The sequence below is a fragment of the Barbus barbus genome, assembly GCF_936440315.1.
Source record: "Barbus barbus genome assembly, chromosome: 37".
NCBI classification, from domain to species: domain Eukaryota; kingdom Metazoa; phylum Chordata; class Actinopteri; order Cypriniformes; family Cyprinidae; genus Barbus; species Barbus barbus.
In genome coordinates, this window is record NC_136715.1 from 4,691,136 (window position 1) to 4,715,407 (window position 24,272).

Genomic DNA, 24,272 nt, shown 5'->3' on the forward strand with positions numbered 1-24,272 from the left:
AGACCTTGAGCTTGGCATTCAGACCTCACAAGACTTAAATCTATTCCTGCATTAAACAGCTTGTGACAGATTCCCATGTGAATTGTAAGCTTTCACTCCACAGGTTTCCACAGAATTACACAAATTCCTTCATGTCCCCTGGCCTTTGTTTACTTAAAGGGACAGTTCACCCATAAATGAAAAATCTGTCATTATTTACTGACCCTCACGTTGGTCTGAACCTGTATTAGTTTCTTTTTTCTGTTGAACACAAATTAAGTTATTTTGAAAAAGGTGTGTATCCAAACGGTATTATTTAGGTTATTTAACTGAATTAAAAAATATGACCAGTCTTAAAGAAAAAAATTAGTTGACTAACTTTTAAGACTAGTCTAAACCTTTTATGCAACCGACCCCAGAGAAGTCAAATGTTTGGCTACCAGCATTTTTCAAAATATCTTCTTTTGTGTTCAACAGATAAAAAGAAACTCATACAGGTTTGGACCAACTTGAGGGTGACAGAATTTGTCAGACAGAATGATGACAGAACTACCCCTTAGTTACTCATCTGTTATTACAAAGTATTAATCATTTTACTGTTAAAAACCATTCCACAAAATTCCCTCCACATTTGGACATTTGCTTTCATCTCTGCTGCCCCCTGCTGGCCACTATAGCACACATCCATAGCAGTAGAGTTTTTTTAGCTCTGCAGAAATGTCACAAACTCACCTCAGGATAAGACCACTCTGGAGAATAGTCTGTCACCACAAACAGCCTTCCGGTAGCCTGTAACATTCCCATGTTTCCATGCGCCACAGCTGCCGACACGACCTCGGCCACCTGCATGTATGCCAGCTGTCCTGCCTCACCTGCCACCGCCTCAGCCTGCGTGGACTGAGGACTGCAACAGGACTGGAGACAGAGGTCTGCAGAATTATACCCTCTTGCCACATGAGCTACTTCGTCTGCACCTTGTTGTGCAGAATTTCCAGAGGAGACCTGCCCCTCTGTTCCCGAATGGGTCATCAGCTGATGGCTGTAGAGAGTGTTGGCACCCGCCACTACCGCCGTACCGCTTCCTCCCTCTACCGAAATGAAATCATTGATGAGATCTGAGAACTGATTCCCGAAGGAAACATCAAAGTGGTCCAGATTAATCTCCATGGAGCCCCCTCCGTTGTTTCCACTACTGCCCAGGCTCTGGTGGGCGCCCACGGTGCTAAAAAGCCCCTGCACCAAACCGGCTCCTTGCAGGAGCGGCTGGAGCTGTTGACTGGTGGTTCCACTTCCCTCGGCATCATTGCACAGGATTCCACTTTCAGCCCTCGTTCCTCCAGATCCTGGCCGGACTCCACCACCTTCCGTTGGTTGCTGGAGGTAGTGCTCTGCGCCTCCTACACCCTCGGCTTCTCCTCCTTCACCAGTCTGCAAGTGCTCCCCTGGTTTCATTAGACCATCCGAGTCCTTTGCTTGAACACCTCCTTCTTGTTCTGCTCCTATTGGCTGTTCCAAGCCACCCACTTCCTCATGCTCCTGACCCGGTGTTGGAAAGCGGTTCCGGTACTGCAGAAGCTGGAGCGACCCAGCTTGTCCATTCTGTTCGGTTGGAGAGCCGCCATTGCAGTTAGAGGCAGTGTGCTGGCTGGGGTGGGTATGATGATGGTGGTGGAGATGCCCATTTGTTCCCGATGAGTCTGTCTTGACGACAGACAGGCCCATGTAGGCATTGGAGTCGTGAGAGTTCTGGGTCGAACTGGAGTTGTTCTGGGTTTGGGACTGTGGAGAACCTTGCAGGAAAAAGCTGGGGGAGTGACTCTGGTGGGCCAAGTGAGAGCTGGAGATAGACTGGCCATAGCCCGCCGCTGACATAACACTGGATGGGTAGTCTTGCTTGGCATCAATTGCACTGAAATCCATCTGCTCAAGGGTAGTGCTGGGACTGAGTCCACCTCCAGACGGCAACAGTGAACCAGTGGGAGTCAGAGCCAGGGAGTTTTGGGCCGAACCGCCGTTTGAGGAACCAGACATACTGACAGCACCGCTCACCACTTCTCCAACCTGATAGCCACTCTCTTTCGCCAGCTGCTGCTCAAATGACATGTCCTCCGTTTTGATGTTCTTCACCAGAGAGGTATTGAAGCCGTAACCGTTGTCGTTGAGCGGCGGGGAACACTTCAGCCTTCCGTTACTGCAGCTGCTCCCGTTGCTCTCCTCGGTTTTCAGCCCATTCCCTCCATAGGTCTGACCTTGCTTGGGGTTGTTGAGGAAGCAGTCAGGGTCAAAGTTCATATTAGTCTCAGGCAGCTTAATACTCCCAGATTCCAGGTTACTAGACAGCACCAGTTCTTCAGACACACTGGCTGTGGACAGCATAGCAAGTCCGTCTGTGGACCCTGCGTCTGTTAGCCCCACTCCAACCGCTCCAGCAAAGGCAAATTTGTGACTGTCAGCTGTCACTGCTAATACCAGACTGCCTGAGGCTGTGTCGGGCCCCAAGAGGTGAGCGTTGGGGTCTACAGTGGGGGACATGCTATAGACAGGGTCTCCAGAGACCTCTGACATAAATACAGTGGTGGACTGAGACAGGCTGCTCATTACCGAGGCTACGTGGCCCATTCCTGTCACCACGGGACTGTCAGCTATATCTGGGTCGGAGTTTAGCCCGCTGCTAATGGAGACGGGTGAGCTTTGGGTGGTATCTGGCACTTCCACTTGGTTGGATGAGGACACCTCCATGCTGTTCTGGTGGAGCAGCGCTGGCTTGTGCACCTTGCCGTTCCTTTTCTCTCGGCCGCCTGTTCCACCAGCACCGTCTGCCCCTGCCCTGCCGTTTTTGCCCCCGCCGTGACTGTGCTCCGTCTTTCCTTCTGACACGTCGTTGTTCTGGACCTCGGAGTGGGTGCTGCTGTAGGCGCCTCCAGTGCGTGGGTCCACTTTCGGGGAGATGATACGGTGTTTGGCACTGTTGCATTTGTGATGCAGGCTGCTCCCAGCACCTACAGAGAGTAGACACATATTATAAGTTACGGTATAGTATTAATACAACCTAAAAATAGCTTCACACATAAAGCTAAACCATGCATTTTGATATATTTTATTGAAAGCGCTGGCACACTGTTTAGCAGAGAAATGGCAAATGCTATGTACATCGCTGTTCAAAAGTTTGGGATCAGTAAGATTTGAATGTTTCTAAAGAAGTTTCTTCTGCTCATCAAGGCTGTATCTATTTGGTCAAAAAATACAGAACAAAACTTTAACTCTGTGAAATATTACTGCAATATAAATTAACACTTCTACACTTATATTAATATACTTTAAAATATAATTTATTCCTGTGATCAAAGCTGAATTTTCAGCATCATTACTCCAGTGTCACATGATTCTTCAGAAATCATTCTAATATGCTGATTTATAATCAATGCTGGAAACAGATGTGCTGCTTAATATTTTTTGGGGCCTGTGATACTTTTTTTCAGGATTGATAAATAAAAAGTAAAAAAAAAACAGTGTTTATTCAAATAGAAATTTTATGTTACAATATACGCTACTATTCAAAAGTTTGGGGTGAGTAATTTTATTAATTTTTTTTTAAAGAAATTAATATTTTGTGTTAAATGGATAAAGAGTAAAGACTAGTAAAGTCTTATATTGTTAGAAAAGATTTCTATTTTGAATATATGCTTCTTTTTAACTTTTAATTCATCAAAGAATCAAAGAAAAAAGTATCACAGGTTCCAAAAAAATATTAAGCAGCACAGTATCAACACTGATGATAAATCAGCATATTAGAATGATTTCTGAAGGATCATGTGACATAAAGACTGGAGTAATGATGCTGAACATTCAGCGCTGCATCACAGAAATAAATGATCCTATATTTCACAATATTACTGTTTTTTTCCCTGTATTTTTGATCAAATAAATACAGCCTCGATGAGCATAAGAGACTCAATTAAAAACATTTAAAATTTTACTGATCGCAAACTTTTGAACAGCAGTGTACTGTATATTCTAAGAAGTATTATTTAAAATACACAAAAATACATAAGTATGAAGAAAAATTACATAAAATATATATTACAGTAAATAATTAAAAAAAGATATTCAGATTAAATATAACGTATCAGATCAAATATAATCAGATAAAACATCATGATTTGAACATTAAACTGACTGAAAATATTTGTGATATATGGTGGAAAAAAATATTTTCACTTGACTCAGTGTCATCTGTCAGTGTAATTTCAGAGAAAATTAATGCATTGGTTTCAAATGCATTTAATCAGTGTCTGACAGTAATTTGTATTGGAGTAAGGTTTGCTCCATCTACTGGCCATAATCTATACTGAACCTGAAAAGATGATGGAAAGTCCAAATGTAAATAATATATGGTCAGATTTATGTTTAAATATATAATACCTTACAGTGATTAATGGCTATCAATAAAACCCACACTAGTCCTTATAAAAGGAGAAAACAATGAACCGTCAACAGTCATACAGTAAGAATATACTGTTTTAAATGAATGTGGACAGAAGCTGAGATCATTTGGTATTGGAGGAATTTGATGAGAAATGAGTTTATAGTGAAATTATTTGCACTGTTTAAGACTGTTACAGGTGTCTTTTTCTCAGGAGAAAAAGCTTTTTCAGAGAGCTTTCTTTAATGAGATGATACAGAGATATCATTTGTGGCTGGTTCCCTTACCCAGGTTTCCCGTGCAGAGGCAGTTGTGAGTCCGGGGAGGTGGTTTGGTCTGGTGGCTGTCCAGAATTTGCTGCACAAGCTGCTCTGCTGAGAAGCCAGTGCTGCTATTCCCATTGCTGCAAGTCCACTTGATGCCATGAACTGCCAGGAGAGAGGAGGAGACACAGACGTCAGCCAGACAGCCACACAGACCAGCACCTCGCCAGCACCCCCTACTGACACTGCAGGGGAGAGACTGCCTAACTGCCCCACCACTGTCTACATGACTGTCACTCATCATGGGCCCAATCCCTCAAGTAGTCCAGTTTGAAGCATCTATGACATGCTTTTGATTACTACTGATAGAATTTTGTCACATCTTTAAGGGACAGCTCACATGACACTGTTTTGAATTAAAAACAGAAAACAATTTATGCATCTTGGCTGTTTATTGGCACAACAAACTTTTAAAAACGAGTTTTTGAAGTTACACTGTTATCATCTTCGTGCAAACTACAAAAAAGATGCGATGTTCATTACGTATTCACATAGTGTTTGGCAAGTTGGCAAAAAAAAAAATTCTGTGTTTGCAGTAAAGCATTTGCAATGGAAGTCAAAACATTTTGGAAGCTTTAAAAGCACTTTTATGTGCACTTTGTAACCTTGCATGCACCATGCAACTATACAACTATACCTGGTGATGTCAGGATGTTTGGATATATTATTTTGGAAATATTTCACATAACCTGGCCAAGATCTATTGACTTGTTTGCTTATTTGCAGGATTTAAACATGGTAAAATGCATTAAATGGGGTAGAAAAGAAATTCAAGTTAAACAAATTATTACATAGATTTCAATAGTGTTGAAGATGTGTAAAATTTAAATTCTGTGAAATCTGCATGTAACTTTGTACAGATAGGGTTAGGAAGCTATTAAGTAATTACTATATCACACCACTCCATGTGCATGCATATAATGTATTTTAAGCATTTATGCAGTGCCTTAGCCCATTGACTTTCACTGTAAGTGCATTACTGTACACAAGTTTTATTTTTTATTTTTTCCCCTCTGGTAACCGACTAAATGTCACAGATGCTGCCCATAAAGCATAACACTTGTATTCAACTTGGAACACTCCCAAAGTTCCACAAAACATGGAACTTTTTACATCTATATGAGCCATAACTCAGGTGACTGGAGATAAACAGGTGCTGTTTCAGATCACTCAAACACTCAAATGTACTACAACAACCCCAAAACAATGCAGTGATGTAGTCTGATAAAACAAAACAGTGCAACACTGACATCTGCTGGGAATATTGAAGTACTACAGCTAATAATGTATGTTATTATAAGCCTGAACCAGTCAAACACCTTTTTACTCTCTCTTTGCTGTTTCATGTGCTGGATGTTTTAGTAAGGAGGCTCTGGGGTCTGGTTTAATGAGATGAAAGCATCACAGATCTATATGAGCAGAATGACTAAAGAGAGTTGCTAACAGAGTTGCTAAAGCCATCTTGTTTGCTTCTTCTAATGTTACTTGAAAACACAGCATGGAACCATGGAACTTCATCCATGGTGGGATGAGCATCATTTTTCATCTGTCAGTCCAGAAATAAACATCACAGTCATCTGACACAATCCAATTAGAGACACTCAGAGAAGAACTTCATGATTTTAGTCAATACAAATCAGTCTGTCTCAGCGAGAGCGCTGCATTACACAGCTGCTTACATCTATATCATGCACAACACACACACACACACACACACACACACACATTTTGGTTTTTGTGGTTTATGGGGACTCTCCATAGGCGTAATGGTTTTTATACTGAACAAACTGTGTGTGCTATTGCCCTACACCAACCCTACACCTAAACTTAGCCCTCACAGGAGACTTTGTGCATTTTTAGATTTTCAAAAAAACACCATTTAGTATGTTTTTTAAGCCTTTTGAATTACGGGGACATAGGCAGTGTCCTCATAAACCACCTTCATATTGTAATACCTCTGTCATACCCATGTCATTATACAAATTTGTGTCCTCATAAACCACATAAACATGCGCACACACACACACACACACACACACACACACACACACACACACACACACACACATACACATTTGTTTTTGTGAATTGTGAGGACTTTCCATAGACCTCTATTACTTCTATACTGACCAAACGATATTTCCTATCCCCTAAATCTACCCCTTGCAGAAAAATGGATAGGCTGGTCCCCACAATGTCAAAAATTTCAGGTTTTAATATCCTTGTGGGTCCCCTCAATGTAGCATAAATGTGTGTGTGTGTGCGTGCGCGTTTTTGTGACAAATTAGGATAAATTTGTATAATAACACAGGTATGACAGGTATAACAAGGTGAAGGTGACTTTTCAGGCCATTGCCCCATGTCCCTACTTTTCAAAACGCTTATAAATCAGTGAGTGACTTTTTTTTTTGGGGGGGGGGGGGGGGGGGGGGAGAGTATAATTTCACTTAAATTTTATTTAAGTGAAATTATATAAAATTTCACTTAAATGAAGCAAATTTTGCATTGACACTTACATGAAAATTAAGCACAATTTGCCCTCAAACTTTCATCCTGTAAATAAATAAATAGTACATTTAATTGATCAAGTCTTCTATAAATAAATCTATAATTTTTAAAATCGTTGTCTTTGGACAGGTTATGTTTGTACTGTATTATGAATCTAATTAAAATGACTGAGAATCAGGGTTATTTTAGTATAATTGGGGTTATATTATAGTTTTTTTAAACATATTTTTGTATTTTCAATTTTAAAGTTGTGCTGTTTGTTATTTTTCTTTATCAATTATTGTTTATATACACACACACACACACACACACACATATATATATATACATATATGTATAGAATGCATATATATGTTTATATACATATGTTTATACACACACACACACATATAGTTTTTATTTATTTTATTAATTTATTTATTTAATAATAACATTTATTTGATTATTTATAGTTATTTAACTTCAGTTAAAGATATTTTTGTATTTTTTTCTCCATTTCCATTTTCATTTTAATGTTTTAGTTGTATTGTTTTGTTCTGTGTTTGTTATTTTTTATATCAATTATAGTTATTTATTTTTTAATTTATATATAGTTTTTATTTATAGTTTTTTTTGTTTATTTTAGTTATTTTACTTCAGCTAAAGAAGAAACCCATATTTTTTATGGATTTAGTTTTAATTAACTACAATAACAATGTTGAGAATAATGATATTTGCACTCAAAGGCAAAATATTCTGAACAGTAAATTCTTCTTATTAATTAATCAAATTAAAAATGCTTAATTTACATAAGAATAAAATATATTCATTGCTATTGCTTTGCAGACATTTAAGATATTTTTGACCTGAATTACACACATCTAACCAGAATGCCCCTTTTATGCCCCAGTACATATATGGGCCACATCAGGGCAAAATACATGTGTGTCATTCAAAATACATGAAGGCCACCCCCAAAATTTGAGTTCCAGCTCAGATATCCCTGTGATTTCCTCCTGTCAGCAGAAGGTGGCAGTCCTGCACCGTCACTGAGCTTCACTCGTGGAAGGTCATTCAAAGAGATGATGATGATGATGATGTGAGAAGCGTTCTCCTGCCCTTTCAGCGCTGCACCACCATATCATGAAGTTAATGACTCTTTGATGTGTGTTCAGATTTAAAAGTCACTCTAATATTACAAGAAAAATAACTGCTGTGAATGTACAGAGTGTGTAAAACACGGTCAGCTGGTTTTGTAAAGTTAAAAGCACAGGTGACAGAGAATAGGGATTTTATTGACACTTTAAAATGTCAGAATGCCACTGCATTGGATACAAAATATGAAAACAAATGGCGTGTTTTTATATTGTATTATCTATTGCAATGACATTCAGACATTTTAAAGTGTAAGTGTCCAAATACATTTGGGGCCACTGTAGATACAGATTAATCTTCTCTGAAATAACCATGAACATACAGCTATTAAATAAATAAATAAATATAATATAATACATATAAATATAATACATAAACAGTATTATTTAGATTTTTTTTAAATCAAGGTAAAAAATGTCATTTGCATATAGAATATTTGTTTTATATTTTATTGTAATTTTTTATATTATTAATATTTTTTCATTAAAAAATCATATTTTTTAAATAAAAAAGGTATTTTATTGCACAAATTAATATTAATAATATAAATGATAAAATATTAATTATAAATAAATACACACACACACACACACACACACACAATCAAAATAAATATATTGTAATATTTATTTTGAATAAAGCTATAATTGTTAAAAAATAGTATTTAATTGTGCATTTTTAGATTACATTATTAGTATGACAAAATACATACTCTGAGCCAATCATAAATTTAGCGCTAGCTATAAAACTATGGAATTAATGGAATTATTACAGCAATGTTTAAAATTGTTCATTCTTCCACAAAATGAATGATTTTTAACATTTGTTAAAAAAAACAACAATTAACACTACATTAATAATGCAATGGCATTCAGTTTCATATTTTCATATTTTAAGTGTGAATTAAGTGTCCAAATACTTTTCAGGGCCACTGTAGATACAGATGAATCTTCTCTGAAATGACCATCAATATATAGCATATAAATAACTAATGGTCTTTGCCTAACTTGATCCAACTGAATATCTTTTGTCTATCAGGCATGCAGACACTCACACATGGGTTTGAGCTGCCCGATGAGTTCTTCCTTGGTCCATTTGGCCCACTCCTTCTTATCCGTGTTGATGGAGCACAGGATGGGCCCGCACGGTTTCCCACAATCCTCTATGGCGGGCACATTCAGGTAGTGGACCAGCACAATGTCAGGGTTCTGAAGAGAGAAAAAGAAAAGAGAGACGCTGATGAGATGAAAGACCGCACATAATGAGGGGAGAAGGAAGTGAAGACAAAAGTGAGTTTAAATGAACACAGAAGGAGAACGGCAACAGGAAAATTTCCTGCTCAAAAGAAAGTCCAACATTTTTTTAATCGGGTCTATGGAGAAGAATTAGGAAACATGTACATAAACATGTAATATTTACAATATTTTTATTTGAATATTTCATTACAATCAATTCATGGTGGTTGCCATTGACTTCCATAGTGTGTGTGTGTGTGTGTGTATGTGTATATATATTTAAGTGTTTATTTGCAAAAACAGATAGCTCTTTTAATTTTCAAAAATCATGTTTTTTATTATGCAATCATGTGTTTTATTGTGTTAGTTAGCTGTATCAAAATAACCCAACTGCAGTGTAATTGCGGTTATATATATATATACATATACACACACTCACACACATTTATTAATACAAACAGGCCAATGATAACCATTGAATTCAATGATATTTTTTCCATACTATGAAAAAAAACATTCCATTTGGACAGAAAAGAAAAACTCACACACGTTTGAAACAATGTGAGGGTGAGTAAATGATGTCAGAATTTTCATTATTTGGTGAACTATCCCTTTAATTGTGATTATTTAGAATCAAAATGCATAATCTGAGTATTTCAAAAATTGGGCAAAATATAATTTCTTCCACAGAATTAATAGTAATTTGAGATATGATAGAAATTACATTTGTTGGTTTTGAGAAAAAAAATTGAAAACCAAATGCATAACACATTCATAACAATTTAGCATTTTGGTAAATTGGTAGCATATGCATTTGTATAATCTGCACTGAGATTTAGGCTCATGCCTAATTTTCTTCTAAAAGCCATATATTTCTGTTCAAATCACACCATCCAAATTCATACAAAATTGCCACCGTTACATTTTTGTTACTATTGAGATCAGTACAAATACGCTGATATATCTTGGCAGCAGACACATTAAATTGGTGGACAAATTAAAACTAGTGTATTATGAAAGCATGTTTTACAGGAGTCCACTGGGCCAAAAGTGCATGTAGTTAAAGAAACACTCATATACAGTATCCATAGAGAAAGTGAAATTAACCCATGCAATTACAACTCCATCTAAGCACACGCACCCCCCCCAGGGAATCTCAGCCACGGTGGAGGAGCAAAGGCGTTAAACGTCAGGTCTGCGAGTTGTTTTGCGTTCGGTGGCATGGAGGTGGGAGTCGTTAATTGGCAAGCACGCGAAGAAAACACAACAGTCTCCTATTCTTCACCCGAACTCCCCGGAGCAGATGCCCCCAATTAACTTCTAAGTATTTACCAACATCAAAACACCGCAATTCATGCCGGCTCAGAATTACGGCCATAAAGTATCCTAATTGACAGCATAAGAGTAATAGGTGTTGTTTAAAGCTCAGCTGCTATAAGCATGAGTCGTGGGTGTGAAGGGGATACGTGGAGCTTTGGGGGCAGAAATCCAGCAGCTTCGAATGACTAATCAAACTGAAGCACACAGATACACTCAAAGAACACGGCTGTAACATGCAGCTATAGACTTAAACCAACAAGAAAAACAGCCAGGAGTGTTTAATGTTTAATGCATTTAATGTCATTGATCAAATTTGACTTTGTTTAAAACAAGAATATAAAAGTTACTTTTCTGACTCCATTGGCAGATCACTTAATTTTGCATTGCCCAGAAAACAAGACTTAAAGAAATAATTCACCCCAAAATGAAATGGTTGCTGGTAGCCATTCCCTTCTATTTTTTTCTCCATAATATGGAAGTTAATGGCTACCAGCAACTGTTTGGTTACCAACATTAATTAAAAATATCTTCCTTTGTGTTCAACAGAAGAAATTCATACAGGCTTGGAACATCATGAGGGTCAGTAAATGACAAAACCTTATTTTTGGAGTGAACCATCCCTTTAATTTGCATGTCCAGTAAACATATCTTGATTTAAGAATGTTTAAATATTTGTTCCAGAAAGCAAGACAAAATATATTTTTTTACTTACATTTTTTATTTTGCAGTGTATTGTTCATATTTTGGGTTAGTGCTTTACCAGTCATATTTAATCTTCAAAATATTATCTAGTTTATAGTTTAGGTGAACTGTGACATATTATACCCAAAAATTCATACAGTGGACTACACTTTGACCTGACCATGTTTTGCTTAAGTGTTTTTCTTTAATTGCTAATGCAACCTCTTTACACCACAGACTGAACAAAATTAAGCATTGCTTGGTAACTGGTTGACCTAAATTTGTATTAAATTGAACAGCTTACAGCTATTCAGCCTAATTCATTACATACCTTTCTATCAAAGTTACCTGTCATTATCAAGATTAAATTACTCTGACACATTTCTTGTAGCATTTTCAGAGAATACATTGTGATAATGTGAGAAATGTTAAAGGTGTCTGAAATTTTGTTTGGTAAACGATTTAATTTTGTGGCTCTTATTCTGTTTTTAGCTGCCGACTAGATTGAGCCATACAGAATATAGCTGTCATTTTGTTACAAATCTTCATCTACATCTGAAAGCACACGGAAAGGAGGTGTGGGAGCTCAGACAGTGAGAAATGTGGCAGGAGTGGTAGCTTGAGCCATTTTTGAAGCTTTGTCAATGTTAAACTGTCAATAAATTTCCCCTGCTGCCACTTACTTACCTTCTCTATCAATCTACCTCCCAAAACTAGTAACACATTCTGAGCTAATCGATGATAAAAAGAGCAAAACTCAACCTTAGAATGCATTCCTTTTGTCTTTGCATCACCTTTGGCTTTTAAATCGAGCCGATCATTCAGCGCTATTGCCCGAAAGAGTTAGTACGTCTCTCTCAGGCTCCGTGAAAGATGGAATCAACTTCTCCTTTCTCAGCGTCTGTCCGGCGGCCCCATTAGCATTTTAATATCGCAGCGTTAGCGACCAGATGGGAGACGGCAAAAAGCTAACACATTCAGAGATGCATATTTCAAGGTGTTTGCACAATACCTTTGGTAGATTTAAGGGAAAAAAGACTGGCTGATTTCATCACAGTCTCAAACAAGAGAGAAATTGGATTGCATTATTTGTTTGCCTTTTGAAGCCGAGATTTTACTGTTTTGTGCTAAAACTTCTATACGCCAGCATATTCACCACCCCTCACTGTTTTTAAGAGCGAGAATGTTCTGGAAAGGGGATTCAGTTGCTCAAAGGTGTCAGATGTGATACGTGCAACAGACGGGTTTTTACATAGTTTCCTTCTCTGACCACCTGATGCATATTGTCTGCAAAAATGACAATTTGATTGTCTGGTTTTGTGAGTCGGATCTGTACTTAATGCTAGAACTGAAATCTATTTGATTGGATAAAATCACATTTCTGCACTGCTTGTGGAAAGTGCACATGGTAAAATGGCTTCATTTAAACAAACACAGTGCATTTGAAATGAATTTATGACCATGAAGTTTACACTGCAAACGTCATTTTTCTTACATTTTAATCAGTATTTAAACACTTTTTTTTTCTAATCAGTATTTTATCTCGTTTTTCTAAAACAATATCTGAACATCCTCAAAGACATATTTGCCTGAGAAGCAAAATGGCATTTTTTTTCTTAAAAAAATGTATAAACTTCATGCAAGATGACAAGGAAGAAAAAAAGTAAAAAAAATCATTCATTGCATTTTTTTTTTTTTACTTGTCTACACATTTTCCAAAAGTTTCACCTCTTCTATCTTCTATCTTTTTTTTTTTTTAATAGGTTTATTATGCTCACCAAGGCTGTATCCATTTATACAGAAATACAGAAAAATGAATAATTATGAAATATTATTGCAATTTAAAACAGTTTTCTATTTTAATATACCTTAAAATAAAATAAATTTCCGTGAAGCAAAGCTGAATTTACAGGGGGGGGGGGGGGGGGGGGGGGGTCTGTGACACTTTTTTTCAGGATTCTTTGATAAATAAAAAATTATTAAGCTGCACAACTGTTTCAACACTTATAATAACTGAGCATATTAGAATGATTTCTGAAGGATCATGTGACACTGAAGACTGAGTAATGACTGATGAAAATTCAGTGTTGCTTCATAGAAGTAAATCATATTTTAAAGTATATTAAAATAGAAAACCAATATTAGAAATTGCAATAATATTTCACAATATTACTATTTTTTCTGTATTTTTGATCAAATAAATACAGCCTTGATGAGCAGAAGAGGCTCAATTAAATTTCCAAAATTTGGAAAGACAGTGTACATGTAAATCAAACAGCATCTTTAGTGTTTTTTGACCAGAATAAGTGGATATCTTCTAGATGAGTACTTCTTTTATATTTGAGATGGTTATACAGCCAAAACCTCAACTTGCTCCACAATGTGCTGACCTTGTTTTCTGAACTGAACTTTGCGAGTTGTTCTAGTCAATTTCACTCTAGTTCGTTTCCCAATAGTGCAATACTTGCTGTTGTTGCTTATGGCAGTTTTAACACGACTGTAACCTGGCAACAAGCCTTGACAAGATACACACTCACAAACACACACACACACACGCGCGCGCATGTGTGGCCAGTGTAGCTGAACCATAAACTGCTTCCCATCTCATCAAAGATAATGAAGGTAATAAATTAAGTGTATAAATACTCTCTCTCTCTCTCTTCCACACAGGTGGATCTTGCATTACAGGCACGTGTGTTAGCGACTAGAGTCGTCCCACACCTGCTGTACTTCAGCTGTACGTCTCATCCAAAACACATTCGCAAACACACACGAATGCAATAGGAATAAGAAACGGTAGTAAATTTGTAATCTGTGTTCCAGTGTTTATGGACTGGAAATCTTCCTGTCTCATACTTTACAGTGCTTTTTTTAGAGCTTGACAGTTGCGGTTCTGTTCCACTTTCACTATATATGGAGAACATTATGACAGAATATTAATTCTTGCATGAACTATTCCCGTTCCGCTTGCTTTAAAAGCAAATCAGACACACAGAGCAGGGCCAGAAAGAATGTTTGACATTCTGCAGGCACGTCGCTGTGTTCATGCGTGACATCTATCGATCATTTAGCCTGTGTGTGTGTGTGTGACTCGTGTATGTATTGCATATTGTGTGAGTGTAAATGTATTGTGTGTGTGTGTGTTGCACTCGGGGCTATGTTTAATAGCTGCCCTGGTCGCAGTGAACGTGATGATGAATGTTCCAGTGTGTCCATCATTAAGCTGCTCTCTGCCCAGGGCACACACACACACACACACACACACACACACACACAATATTCATTTCAAGGGCAATTTCCCCTCACTTGCAAAGGCTTTACATGTGGACACAGAAGTGTGTGCTGTAACCCATTAGGTTTTTCTGCATTTATACCGCGAGTATGGCTCATCTTCACCGACCTGCCCAGAGGCTCCTGACACTGATATCTGCACTCGACTCACTTCATCTGCATGCTGGGGCATTTCTTTAGGTTGTCTAAAGCGTTCGAGCCTGTTGATGCTTTAGATTATGACATTAAAATACCTTACAACATCAATACATACATTTTACAAACACATTTTAAGAGAAAATGAGAGCCTGAAGTGCTATATTAACACTTTGCTTTAATGAATTATTAAATCACAGAAAATCATGGAAAAAGTCTTATTTTTTCATTCTACTTCAATACAAGACTATAATGCATATTTACTAATATATTATAATATTTATTCTATTTGTCCAGTTGCAAATATTCAACCTTACAATTTTTTTTAAATATGAATATCCAATTTATTTATTATTTAACAGTGGTAGGTATTTATTATATTATATTATTTTATTTTTATTATATTATATATTAATTATTTAAAAAGGCAATGACATACAAAGAGGAAAGCCAAACATTATAGGTAAGAGGTGTATTATGTTATGTTTTAATTTTCGAAATGTTATTTGGCTTTTAAAAGATGGTTTTAGAGTACACCGGTATCAGAGGGTTAATCTTTTTGTGTCACTTTTATTTATACACACAGACGCACATGAATACAAATCAATATACATGCAACGTTACTGACAGGCATCTGCCACGGGGAATAGAGACGTCTCTTAAGCAAATGGAGATGTGCAAGAGAGCTGGGAACATTTACTGTGGCATAATAGCAACATTAATTGAGGCTATCAATACAGCATTAATCATTAATGTATACAATTTTTTATATATATATATATATATATATTATAAATGTTTTATACACACACACACACATATATTTCTTTCTTATTATTATTTCTTTATTTTTATATTTCTTTCTTTACACACACACACACACACACACACACACACACACACACACATATAAAGAAATATGAAAATAAAGAAATTATAAGAAGAAGAAGAAATAATAATAAGAATAAAGAAATATTTCAAACATCTTTAGAAAGGAATAAAAGACAGGTCGACCTGCTGAACAAAAGTGTGCATGACATTAAAGCTTGTTTTTCAAAATATATTTGGATATATATATTTTTAAATCTTTTGGCACTAGTTGATGCTGAAAATATGAAAATACTGTTAAATGAATAAAAGACATATACATATGTTTGCACACAGTCAATCATGATACGACCTTTTTTGACCTTCAGTTTTACTCTACTGGAGAAAATGTTCTTATTCAATCTGTGTTTGTGTTTCACTAGATTAAAAGAGTGTAAATTAAAGCAAAAAACCAAGGAACGAGGAGAAAGTGTTCTGCATCTTCCTGCACACAGACACCGGGGGAATGCTTTAGAAACCAAATGCTTGCCGGCCTAAAAGAGAGGCTTGGTTGCGTGACAGCCCTTTAATTGCTTCATTAGCGTAATTAATTTGCACTCTTTTCAATTAGCAGCTGGGCCTTTGTGATGTTTTTCAGCTGTTATTTTCTCTTCTCTCCTGCTCTTCTGTTTTATTTCATTTGCTCTCTCTTTCTCTCTCTGGTCTCGTGGGAAAGACCTAAAGTTGCACCCCTCCAAAGTAAGAGTCCAGAGAAGCTTCTAGTGCAGTGAAATGTTCAGTCCTGCTTCAGTAATGCACCATTTATCCTAAAAACATATGTCTCCCTCACTCATTCTTTCACTTGCATTTTTCTTGGTATAACCAGAAACAGAACCTGCATGAATCTGTGGCTGCACATAAAGCCCCGCAGTTCCCTTTCGAAAACAGTCTCTCGCATTGCATTTGAAAAGCTATGGGGAAACTACTGTTTATTCGGAATACTGAAGCCTGATTTGTTCATGTTCACGTAACTGCAAGAACAAATGGCATTTCAGCTCACCAAAATGGGTGGAGCCGACCAATATTCCCTTTTGAACTTCTGCCACTTTTATTTAAATAGTACTATAAATAAATATTCATGAAATAAATGTGTGTGTGTGTATATATATATATAAATAATCAGTAAATACATATCTTTTTAAAAAGGCTTATGGGCTGGAGTAACTGCTGTATACAGTTTTATTGTGTATATTTAGTGTGGTGTATTACTTGTGTCATTTCTTTTTCTTTCTAGTTTTGTTTTATGCTATTGGCTTAATTCTACTTTTCGGCTTTGTTGTTTTTAAATGTGCTATATAAATAAATTAAACTGAAACTTATGTGTGTTATATAATACATAAAATATTTAAAAATATATAAAAATATCTAATATTATTCAGTTAAAGATATTTCATTATTGAATTCAGTGATGTCATCATCCAGCTCAGTTCAGTTCTAATAGTATTTATGCAATCATATATATATATATATATATATATATATAACAAATTATTTATATAAAAATATGTACTATACAGTTATTTCATAATTATTTATTTATATAATTATTTAAATAAAAGTACCAGAAGTACAAAAAGAACAAAAGGTCCAAAAGCTAAAAGGTACATTGTTTCATCTAATTTTTAAATATGAAATATTAGTTCTTTAAAAATACATAGCATGTACTTAGTACATTTTTAAAGGGTAACACCACAGTTTCGTCTGAGAGTGTATGTGGTGTTCTGTATGGCTACAGAGCTTTTCATGGAATCTGGATTTATCGGGTGCATACTGTTGAAGAACTTTTCCCGTTTTCTTTAGCTTGCATTGCAGTCACATGCTTTTTCTGGCGTCTTTCTGTTTCTATAGCCGTGCTGTTGAGGGTGTTTATGGGTCAGAGGCTGACAGCCGAACACTGTTTCTTCAGCAGTCTGTAATCATCTCCAGACCTGCGCGGCTTCAGCTGTACCTTAAGGCCTTTCAGGAAGGATGTATTATTTAATGGGCCGTGAGCTCTTGCTCCCTGACTTATGCTGTTCTTTCTCTGTCGGGTTGTCTCTCAAACACACGCACACACACACACAAACGTTCCCTCGTGTTTTCAGAAACTACCTCCCCAGTGCTACATCCAGTCGAACCCTGCCAGGCTTTGAAATGCTGAACCCACCTTGAGGTTTTTGTTCGAACAACAGCATAATGGCTGTTCTTGTCAAAGAGGTCAAGGGGAAAACAGCACTAATGGCTCACTGGCTCCACAACACGCTACATTTGTCTCAAGACCTCTTCTGAGTGAGGGTCACAAGCATCTCCTGAGGATCTGTAGATCTGAACAAATGCGTGTGTGTGTGTGCTTTTCACCTCTCTGTGGCTGGTGGGCACAGGAAGTCTCAGTTCTCCTCAAGGACTTCACAAAAAGGCTTTGACGTGCCACGTAGCGTTCAGACGGAGGGCTTAGTGTGGTAAAGTCACAGCTGTCACTTTTCAAGTTAAGTCTTTTTGCGAAAAAACAGCGCTGAACTTCAAAAGGAAACAAATAATGCCTAAAGTTTCCGAGGGTTTAAGTGTCATTGCCCACTGTGAACTTTTGTTATGAAATACTTATTTTAAAACACGTTTGACTATTGAAAGTCTCCTGGCTTCATATGAAATGAGCGGTTCTTTCTTGCAGTTCTAACTGAAAGTGCTTGTCCTCTTTCTAAACAGCCTATTTCCTTTAGTTAACTTCTTGTCATTTGTAGGTGGGACATTCTCATTCTAGAGAGCATCTGCAAACATTTGCATACGTCCCCTGCAAACAAGCTGAGTCATCAATATTTTGGCCCATTTTCCCAGAAGGGAAAGACAGTCGGTTTATATGCATATATCTCCTAAAAGTTTTTGTCAACTTTAGGAGTACACTGATATAACACCAACAGATATGGACTAAAAACTACAAAACTCCAGCAGTGTAGTTTAACAGGATCTTAAAACTTAATTCAGGTACTGTTCAAAAGTTCAGGTTTGGTAAGAGTTTTTTTTTTTTTTTTAATTGAATGAAATGTCAAATGCTTACCAAAGCTGCACTACAGTAAAAACTCGGAAATATTATTACAATTTAAAATAACTGTTTTCTATCTGAATGTATCTTAAAATGTAATGTATTCCTGTGATTCAAAGCTGAATTTTCAGCATCATTAATCCAGTCTTCAGTGTCACATGATCCTTCGGAAATCATTCTAATATGCTGACTTGATGCTCAAGAAAGTGCTGAGCAAACTAAATGATACATTTCATTTTTCAGGATTCTGAATGATGAATAGAAATAGAAACTGTGAGATATAAATTCACAATTATAAGAAATAAATTTAACAAAAAGGTGTGCAGTTGTAAGAAATAATGTTGCAGCTGTGAGAAGTCAAAATTTTGATATGAAGATATTTCCGTAATAATGTGATTATATATATTATGTATATTGTATATATACATATACATACATATATTAGAAATAATGCTCAATTAAACCAGGAAAATGTATTACGAAAGCTCAGATGAACTGGAAGTGCTCTGAATGAAGCTGCATGTGTGGCTGTGGAGCTGAAGGTGAATGTTAACGCTGTACTGAGTGCCGTGGTGAAGTGTCCAGCAGAGCCTCGCTTCGCTCCCTAATGCCCGGCGGAAACAGCAAATGGCTTCGCTTTACTCAGCATGAAATGGAAGTGAATGGACGGGTCAACTGCAATACAAGAATGTGGTCACAATTTCAACAGGCTGTCAAAAGACATGAAATCAAAAAAAGGTGGTGAGGAAGAACGAAAAGAGCACAGAGAGAAAGAAAGGTAATGTGTGGAGAAATAAAACCGACTTTATGCATTTTCTCGCAGTGGGTGATCTGTTTTTTTCTTCTTCATTATTTAATATTTTCCAGCTATAGTTTAAACCATCTATATCATGATAATGTGTGGGCTTTCAAGATTCTAAAACTTTAAGTGACGAATGTGAATAAAAGTACAAAGACTGCCGTGTAACCTTGTGAGTCCGATCGCTCTGCTGGAGCATAAATCAATGAGCATCTCTGAGCGTGAACACATTGGATCACACGCTCCTCAGCTTCGTCTTCACATGTGCAGCACAGCAAAACACTTCCTGTGTCCGTTTTAAACCCGTTTATCTGTATTAGCTGACTGCTAATTGCTAATGCAACCGACATCTTTATATTTTATGGCTGGTTTTATAATTCATATCTGGAGTAATGATGCTGAATATTCAGCTTTGCATCACAGCAATAAATGAAATTTTAAAATATATTCAAATAGAAAACATATACTTTAATATTTCATAGCATATGAGCATAAGAGACAGCTTTCAAAAACATCAAATCATAACAGAGGACATAAACATATATTTATGTTTGCCATAGTAACAGCGAATTCTCTCTGATTGGTAAAGCTCTTCACTATTAAATATGATTTTTAGAAGTGTACAGAAGTTAAGACCATCACTTAACAATCTCAAAGCTCATGGTAGGTCTGCACAGAACGCTTTATACATTATGACTAAAAATCAATTTCTCTATGGAGTAAATGAATGGGATTCTGACCTCAGAGCCCCACTGTTGCACTCTATTTATATGCAGACACCATCCAGCGTTTTAACATTAATATGTAGCAAGCGCTGCTTCATAAATCAAACGCTGCTGATGATAATCTGCTTGTGATTGGGCAGGTGTGCTGGTATAAAGATGAAAGTTTTAAGTGTTGTGAGTGTGTATGGGTAGGTTTACTCTCTCTCTTTCTCTCTGTGTAATGTGGGTGGATTCGCTCTCGCTGTAATCAATCATTCTTACCTGCCCAGCTGAGCTCAAGTCTCTGTAACTGTGAGAAATCCGACAGCTTAGATTCGCTTTATCACCACTGAGTTTTCTAGCTTTTTTCACATGATTTCTTTCTCTTTTCACCTCTTTTTCTTCTATGGTTTAACATTATGTTTCATCCCTCAACACCCACACTACACATCTATTCAGACTAGAGAAAACACACACACACACACACACACTATAAAATGACTTGAAGCGGATCTACTTTTGTAAAAGTCTTTCATCCAAAACATTCTGTGGATATACTCGTGACTATAAATTGCATACTGCAATATATTTTATTAATATGTCTGATACTGATCCTAATACTTTCTGATTTCTGATGACTCGCTCATACAGAAAGCTTTGTTACTTTGTTATTGAATTAATTTGTGTGTTTGAGCAAATCATCTGAATGAATGATTTCAATGACTCACCTGTCACTTAATGAATCAGTGTTTTTGAATGAGGGAAAAATTTGTTGAAGGGAAAAGATTCAACTGACTAATTCATAAAGTCACTTGTTTCCTTAAAGAATGAACCAGTGTTTTTTAACTAATTGGTTGAAGGAGTGATTCAAATGACTCAAAGTCAGCCACTTGTTTCGTCACTGAATTAATATTTTTTTTTAAAAGACATTGTTGAGGGAATGATTCATGTACTCATAAAGAATCCACTTATTTTTTACAGAATGAATCGGTATTTTTTGAACAAATCAGCTGAGTGAATAATTCAAAAGACTTATATTTTAAAGATCAAAGAATCAGTGATTTTAAACAAATCGATTGAATGAATGACTCAAACGACTCACTCATAAAGACAGTCACTTGATTCATTACCGAATGAATCAGTATTCTTGAACAAACTGGAGGATTCAAATGACTGATAAAGTCAGCCACTTGTTTAGATCCTGAATGAACCTGTTTTTAATTGAATTCAAATGCCTCGCTCATAAAGTAACTTGTTTCAGTTCCAAATGAATCTGTAAATTTGAACGAATAAGGATAGTAAGGCATTCAAGTTACTCACTCAGAAAGACAGTCATTTATTCGGTGTAATGGTGTGATTTATAAAAAAAGGTCACAGACAGACATCTTTTCACAAAGTCCCAGTGCTATCGGACTGTTATATCAACACTCTTGGAATAACTACAAGTATGAACCGGTGAATGAACCAGTGTTTTTGAACTAACTGGTTGAAGGAGTGATTCAAAAGCTTCACTCATAAAGTAACTTTTTTAATTTCCAAATGAATCTGTAATTTTGAATGAATCAGGTGAGTAAGTGACTCAAAAAAGTGCTATCGGACTGTTGGAATAAATAAAAGCAAACTTTCTGCATTTTTAGAATAGAAAAATAATACTGTTTACTTTATATATATGAATTGTTTCTCCTTGAAAGTCCCAAAGAACAGTTCAGTTGTCAGATTTATCTCACTTCTGGAGGCAATTTGGTCCCCAAAGTATAAACCCACACACTCACACTTGTTTTTCTATCATGGTGGGGATTTTCCATTGACTGTTTTTATACTCAGCTAATAATATTTTCTATCCCTGCACCCAAAGCTAACTCATTGCATTTTTATATTTCCTTGAAGACGTTATTTAGTATGTTTATTAAGTCGTTTCCTCATGGGCGCCATTGCTGCTCCACACAGTGTAGATGATTTCAGGTTTTACTATCCACGAGGGGGCATTTGGTCTCAACAATGAAGGCAAAACAAACAAGTCCACATACTCAAACTCACACACAAATGTCGTACATGTGCCACGACCTGCACAACTACTAATTGTACCTTCAACTAGTCAAACAGACCCCCAAACAGAGGTCTACTAGTTGACTATTCATCATTTAGCTCATGTGCAGCATCAGTGTCCCGCACCGCTGAGATGATGTGTGTGAGAAATGAAAGCTTGCACATCTTGACTGATGCTGCTTGCAGTGCAAAAACCCTCATGTCCCACTCCCTTATAGTTTCTGTCAGTCTCGGGACAACACTTGGGTAGTTTCACGGGTCTCAGAGCGGTTCACATCGATTTTGGCTGCATGTGAACACCTCAAAGGAACTGTGTAGTTCACTTATAAAATGCCAAATAGAACAAGGACATCTGATCTGTGCACGTCAACAGGTCAAAAACATACCGCAGTAAAACCGATCGACTAGTTTGTACGACAACCTCTGGCTGCTAATATATTCCATCGCTGTTGGACTGTGTATGCTTTTAACAGACAGGGAAAGCTCAAGAAGACAGAGTTTTTAGCTACAGGATGGTGAATGAAAGATGTTTTCAGTTGTGTTTCTTGTTAGTCATGCATCTGAAGCATCATTTAGTGTTAAATAGTAAGGGAAGGAGCTGAACTCTTACCTGTAGCAACCAGTAACAGCGGCGGTGGAAGGTGGGAATGATGGAGGAGTGGACATAGCAGCCATACAAACACTGAAATAAAACACAGAGCACACCGTCAGTTAAACACTGAGAATCAACACACAAACATCAGATCAACAGCGATAAACCACACAAACATCAGTACAGATGAATCAACTACAAAAGCTACACAACCATCAGCACACTCTTAAAAAGAAAGGTTCTTTATTGGCACTGATGGATGTTGAAAGAGCCTTTAACAGCCATGGAACCTTTCCACTGGACAAAAGATTCTATATAGTGGAAAAGGTTCTTGAGATTCTTTCTGGAGAACCAAAAATGGTTGCATTGTTGTGATTTTGGAACCTTTGTTTTTAAGAGTGTAGAATTAAAAAGGGACAGTTCACCAAAAAATGAAACTTTGCTGTTGATTTTTTAAAATGAAGTTTTAGTTGAAACCATGGTGCTTGGTGATTCCAAACATGCTTAGAGAGTGAAAAAAGAATATACAGGAAACACACAATTGATACCTGTGGCTTTTGTTGATGTATTAAGGCCTTATGAAGCGAATCAATCAGTATGTGCAAGAAACTGAACATTATTTACAACATACTTACCTGTAATGCTGAGCCTCAAACTGATTCTTTTATACAAACTGGTTCTTTTGGACAGTTTATGTTCAAACTGATTCACCAATTCACCAATCATGCAATGACGTCATGTATACATAATAATATAATTAATGCAATAATCGAACAATGATGTGAAACACAAATGTTTTACGTGTCTAAAGCACATAAAGTGAATACATTTTTCATTACCTCACCTTGAACCGGTTCAAAAGAATGATTCGTTTGCAAACCGGACAGTTTACCTAAGGCTATGGATTACAATAATGCTGTAAATAATGTTCAGTTTCTTGCACAGAACGATCGTTCTGCTTCATAAAACCTCAATATATCGTCAGGAGACACAGGGATTCATTTTTTACTGTCTGTATGTACTTTTTTCAGTTTCATATGTTTCTCAAAGTGCCGCTGACTTGCATTTTATGAATCACCAAGCACCACGGTTTCAGCTAAAAATATTTCAAAAACTGTTCTACTGAAGAAAAAAGTCACCTATATCTTAGATGGCCTGAGGGTGAGAAAATTGATAGCAAATATTTCATTTATTGGGTGAACAATCCACTGAATAAATA

At 36.7% G+C, this 24,272-nt stretch overlaps 1 protein-coding gene across 1 annotated transcript in view; it reads right to left on the minus strand.

Moving 5' to 3' along the window:
• Positions 1–24,272, minus strand: part of camta1b (calmodulin binding transcription activator 1b) — a gene marked incomplete at its 3' end in the record, with an annotated part of 324,758 nt that overhangs the window by 16,383 nt on the left and 284,103 nt on the right. The window contains exons 6-9 of the mRNA XM_079395968.1: positions 23,072–23,143; positions 9,422–9,575; positions 4,690–4,830; positions 712–2,978 (exon numbers count right to left, since the gene is read on the minus strand). Coding sequence (XP_079252094.1) covers positions 712–2,978; positions 4,690–4,830; positions 9,422–9,575; positions 23,072–23,143 — 2,634 coding nt within the window. The remainder of the gene's footprint in view (positions 1–711; positions 2,979–4,689; positions 4,831–9,421; positions 9,576–23,071; positions 23,144–24,272) is intronic.